This window comes from Mesitornis unicolor, unplaced genomic scaffold (genome assembly GCF_000695765.1).
Source record: "Mesitornis unicolor isolate BGI_N332 unplaced genomic scaffold, ASM69576v1 scaffold38291, whole genome shotgun sequence".
Classification (NCBI taxonomy): Eukaryota; Metazoa; Chordata; class Aves; order Mesitornithiformes; family Mesitornithidae; genus Mesitornis; species Mesitornis unicolor.
Genome location: NW_010165187.1, coordinates 1,753 through 7,265, shown reverse-complemented (window position 1 = coordinate 7,265; position 5,513 = coordinate 1,753). Strand labels below are relative to the sequence as shown.

Below are 5,513 nucleotides of genomic sequence, written 5' to 3'. Positions count from 1 at the left end.
AAATTACAGTGGGGTTTTGTGCAAGTGCAGCCACCAAAGTGCATTTGGCTATGACACCAGATGCCAGCTGCTGAGAGCAGGAAAGGGCTGTGTGGAGTGTTGTGTCTAGGGCTTCTCTGAGTATTAAAGCAGCCAGGGTAAGTGGTGTGCTCATGCTGGTGTCTTGGCCAAAAGTGAGTAGTTCAAGTCTCAAACGCTCTGCAACTCTCATCATCCAGCTGTTTTGTTCCAGTGGGGGCTGTTTCAGAGGACATTGCCCTTGTCTGTTCAGTGTAGCTCAATACTAAGCTCAGTGCTGGTCTGCCCCAGAGATGGCTGTGGTGCACTGCAGGTTTGATGTGCAAAGGAAATGAGAGCCATTTCTATAGCTCTTGTTGCCATGTTCAGGACTGGGAGGGAGACCCTTCTGTGTGATTTTGGGGCTTTTTTTCTCCAACATGAATGCTCCAGCAAAGCTCAGTTTCTGTTTTTTAATGCTTGGATATATAAAAATACTCTGAGTCTGTGATGAGAATATCTGTTATAAATTACTTGGACAGACCTCTTTCTGTCCATACAGCACACACATCTGCATTGGTCATCAGTGTTCCCAAAAACTATTGTGTAGTGTCACACAGCTGCGTGCTGGGGTTGGCGCAATAGAAAGCAGAAGAGACCCTACAGAAGCTGTGTGTGATGGAGCCCTTCAGTGGCTGGGAGCTTTAATATAGCTAAACCTTTCTGTCAGTTGCGCTGACTTTCTTTAATCCTATGAAATTGCATTGTCTCAATTTCCATGAAGTCTGTAATATGTGAGAAACCATTAACCTCCTGCACTCTGTTCACCTCTGACAAATGAGTTGACATTATCTTGGAATTGGATGTGTATGATGCTGATTTCAGTGTGTTTAGAGTTCTGGGATTTGAACAAAATTCAAGGCATTTGGAACAAAATTATTTATAATGTGAGCAAGATTTCCCTCCCCCCCACCCAAAGTACCCAGGCAGTCACTTGCTTTGGGACTCTAGCACTGAGGTGGCTGAATGCAAGGAGTAATCACTCCCCTGAGGTCAGAAGCTTTTGCAAGAAGCTGTGTGGAGCAGAGGTAGCTGTTCTGTGCAGTGAAGCTAAGCTTACAGTAGGGCTACAGTTACAGATGATCTGGAGGCCATCTGTCAGGGCTGGGCTGTACAGGAGCCTTCCTGGACTTCCTCTGTGGCTTACACACATTCCCATTGTGTTTTAAGTGCATCTCTGCCTGCTGCTGCTCTGCAAACCCGTTGCTCATCAAGCGCTTCCAACAGGTTCAGGCTGCTGGCCAGGAACAGAGCATGTACCTCTTTCTGGGAGACCTACGGTATTATGCAAGACAACGACTCCTGGTTTTTGGATAGGACTGGCTGACATCACTTCACATAACAGAACAAGCATGCTTAAGCACAGGACACAAATACCCATCGCACAAGGGAAGATCCACACACAATTGTGTAATTTTATTGTGTATGCCTGGACTCTGGCCCAGCATGGCTGTGGTTTGGAAGGCCAGCGTGCCCTAGGCATCCAGGTGCAGCGGTGCAGAAAGCCTGATGAAGCAGAGCGTGCACAAAGTGACCAGCTCGGAACCTTTCTCTTTTACCTACAGGCAATAGTAGTACCCTGCACTTGTGATGGTGCACTTTGATGCAAAGTGGCATTCAAATATGTATGCACTGGCAGCCCAGGAAGGGAAGACAGACAGATGGACACAAATGTGAGTGCCTATCTCCTAGGCAACACCAGCTCTGTTGAGGGGATGCTTTTCTGAGAAGACTAAGTAGTGGGACAGGCTTGGCTCAGGGAAGCTTAGGTGTTTGTTGGTTCACAGCCCTGAGTGATACCAAGAGGCACTAGTGGAAGTATGCGTGAAGTGCTGTCCTGTTGCTGAGCGCAGGGAGTGGAGCCAGACATGTACTTTTTGCAGACACTGTTAGTAGGCAAGAAGAACTGAGATCAAGTGGGGCTAACATCAGCTTTCTGTGTGACCAGTATCCCCTGCCTGCAGAGAGTCAATACTGGATGACCAGGGTGCTTGTTGTGTGAAGTATGCGGAGGCCAGGAAGGGGTAGATAAGTTTGTTTTAATATCTTCTTGGACCCTCTCTCCAGTTTGTTTCTAACCCATTTCCCTAAGTCCTTGTCATCTCTCTCCCAGCAATTATTCTCAGCCGCTGTCTGAGGGAGCCAAATGAAGGCCCAGGGTTGGACACCAGAGAGGTTTGAGTTCCCAACGCTTTCCTTGATGAATAGATGCTGGGAACAGTGCAAGAGAAAAGGATCCAATCCCTATTGCTTTGCATTGTCATAACTAAAAATTAAACTAATAGCACTTGGCAGCCACACCAGTGCTACTATGATGCAAGCAATGGCATCTATTTATAAATGAGAGAAGCTAAGGTTCTCATTGTAGGTCATGGAAGCAGTTGGTGATGGAGATGTGATGGGGCCCAGGGTTTCCCTGGTATGTTCTCTGTCACAAAGTCTGTGCTTTTTTTTCTTCCACTCTTTAACTTCCAGAAAATATGTGCAAAGTACTGCTTAAAGTTAAGCGGTGCCCAAGTCTGGGAAGCAAGCAGGAGGTGTGTCTAGCTCAGGCTGGGTGCTGGGGGTTAGTGGCTTAGGAGAGAAGCACAGTCTGCAGGGTTTTTAGGTTTTCTCATGTCTGACAGAGAACATCAGTGCACATGGTGAGGCTGAGTCTAACGAGGTGCATTCACAAACCTAACCACATTTTTTTGCATAGTCCCCTTGAGGAAAAGTGGATGGTGGTCCCTGGCATCTTGCACAGCACGTTCATACACAGAAGGGTTGTATGCTCTACAGCCCGGAAGCAGGACCATGCAGAAACCATCCCAAGGCCATGGGATGCCCTGAGGGAAGTCAGCTCCAGCATGCAGGCCCCAGTTCAGTGTGGCTATGGCTCCACTGTCACGCTGCTGTTGGTAACACGTACGCCATACCATCCCTTCCAAAACAGCGTGTCCTGGCCACCGTGTTCGAAGCGGACAAAGCGGACCCCAGGCCCATAGTTGGAAAAGGTGTGGGAGATCTTTGGGACGAGAGACAAAACAGTTGTTGGTGAGCATTAAACCACCACAGACCTACCCTTTAGTGCACAGAGCCTTCAACCCTGCCTGCCTGAGTCACACCTACCAGGCTGGGTAACAAGGAGGATATTTGCAGTGGGAATTACTGGGAGGAGCTTTGATCCCACTGTTGTTCAGAGGCCACTGAACCTCTCCCAGTTGGGCATCTCCTTCATCTTATACCTGCAGAGGTGGCTCAGCAAGTTCCCAAGTTTTCTATAAGGTAGCCTTCCAGTATAATCACTTTGTTTAATCACAGGGTCACCATTCCCCAGAACACATGACACAGCCTTCTCCTCCTCCTCCAGGAGGGCTCTCCTGCATGCCTCTGCTCAAAAATATCCCCAGTTCATGCAGGTTGGGTGTCCCCTGCTGAGCCCACAGCTGTAACTCACCTCAGTCCAGTCAGCATCGCTGTCCTGTGGGATGGTGATAGTCTCACTTTTGTACTCGGCCAGAACATCCTCATTCTCTGAGAGCAGCTTCACACAGAGCTCATAGAGGCAGCCAGCATCACTGCGTCCTGCGTACCTGCAAGGAGATCCCAGCTGCCAGCCTTACCTGGGGGAACTCAGCAAAGAGCCAGAGTGTGCCCCTCCATCTGGCTGAAGGCAGGCTCTGCCAGTCTTAGCAAGTTACTGGGGCCTTGATTAGAGGTGCAAATCTGTAATGGTTCTTAACCAACCCACAAACTGCCCTCATTCACAGCAGGAACATGGTCTGTAGAACCATATGCACCAATGATTTGAAGGTTGTGGGAGCTGCTGGTGACTGTGTAAGCCAAGACTCAGCCTTGTCTCGCATCTAGGGGATCTGGCAGCTGAGGTTTTAAGGCCCAGTGCAGGTATATGCCCTCCCCTGCCCTTTCTTCTCTTCCTTGACTCTCTGCCTACCTTCTGGGCATCCTTGCTACTTACCAGTCTTTTACAACAACTTTAGGCTGGGTTGTATCCATCAGCTCTTCCCAGTACCCTTCAGCCCTAAGGTCAATGACCTGAGCCTTTCGACACCACCTGAAATGAGAGATGTTAATTGGTATCACAGTCTCTTCTGGTACTGGAGAACCAAAAATGTCCCCTTCCCTGAATAAGAGAAGAAAACAGCCTTACTCATAAGATGTAACAAAGTATTTATGGACTTCTTCACTAGGGAATTCTTTTCCAAAGTCCCCAGGGAGCTCTTCAATTTTCCAGCCATCACCTCCATTCTCTACCTCTCCCCAGTGCTGCAGGTCTTCTGCAATGGCAGAAAAGAGACTCGGATGAGTCTTCATTTCTGTGGGCCTGGGGAACCTGACCATTTCCCATGGGACCCTTTCTCTGGCTTGTGAAAGCTGTGCTTTTAGATGCAGCACTAATTTTGTATGTAGACTTTGAAGATGTTTGTTAAGTGGAGGTCAGGTAAAACCTTTAGTCTGGTTGAACTTTATATTAACAAACTTTACCATTCCCTGCCAAAATGGCTATGTATGTGTGGGTTACTCCAGGGAAATTATTCAGGTATTCCAAACTGTGTCAGCACTTTCATGCATTGGAATAGCCTGGGGAGAGATGCTGAGTGCTTTATTTCTAAACTTTCTAAATTGCTATGTGGTATTTCTAGAAGCAGTATCTATGGCCCTAAACATTGGGCTTTTCTGATCTTTGCCAGAGGTAATATGGATGTTGGAAAAGCTTGCAGAAAAATAATCTGCAAACAAAATGGAGAAGCTGTGTTGATTTTGCTTTGGTCTGTGATGTGTGAAATGTATTTGTTACTGCTTGGGTTATGAGGCTTGGTAACTGCTGCTTATTGCTAAGGATCCTGTAGATCTGGCAAGCTCAGTTCATAGTTATCAGAGTAACGGCAAATGGGGTATGCACACAGCTCTGTAACAGGGGCTGTAGTAGGAGGGTACAAGCAAGATTTGCCTGATCTGCTTCAAGGAAGGAAGCCTGAAGTGATGGTGAGCTAAGGGCAGGCAAGCTCTTGAGCGGGTAAAGCCTTGGTCTTTCCTGTCAAGGTTTGGTAAGAAGCAGTCTGGAAACCCAGAGGCTACTACCCTTACTGCACTGGACAGGGGTTCTACAAAGGGCATTTTTGTCTCTCAAATGTTGTTCTGATCCCTGCAGAGGCTTTTATAAAGTTGATGTCAAGTAGAGCCCTTTGCAAAGGCTGATTATCAAAGGCCTGCATGCCTTGAATGATTTGACTGCATGCATTAAGTGATTTGACTTGGGCAAGAAGAAAATTATGCAGCCTGATGGCAGCTAAAATCTTTCTTCTGGTCAACTCTATGAAATCTCGGGGCTTGTTACACTTGTCTCTCACCTTCACCACATGGGTTCTTGATGAGATTCTTCCTTTTCTTACTCAGGAAGTAGAAGTTTTGCCAGTTCTCTGCGTTTTCTTGTGACTCTGCTCCAGTGAGGC

The 5,513-nt window shown here is 47.5% G+C and overlaps 1 protein-coding gene across 1 annotated transcript in view; it reads right to left on the bottom strand.

The window, feature by feature from the left end:
• Positions 1–2,929: 2,929 nt before the first annotated feature.
• Positions 2,930–5,513, bottom strand: part of LOC104548508 (F-box only protein 2-like) — a 2,757-nt gene continuing 173 nt past the window's right edge. The window contains 5 exon segments of the mRNA XM_010194541.1: positions 2,930–3,064; positions 3,497–3,632; positions 4,019–4,114; positions 4,211–4,337; positions 5,412–5,513. The exon segment at positions 5,412–5,513 is cut by the window's right edge and continues 31 nt beyond it. Of these exon segments, the coding sequence (XP_010192843.1) occupies positions 2,930–3,064; positions 3,497–3,632; positions 4,019–4,114; positions 4,211–4,337; positions 5,412–5,513 (596 nt within the window).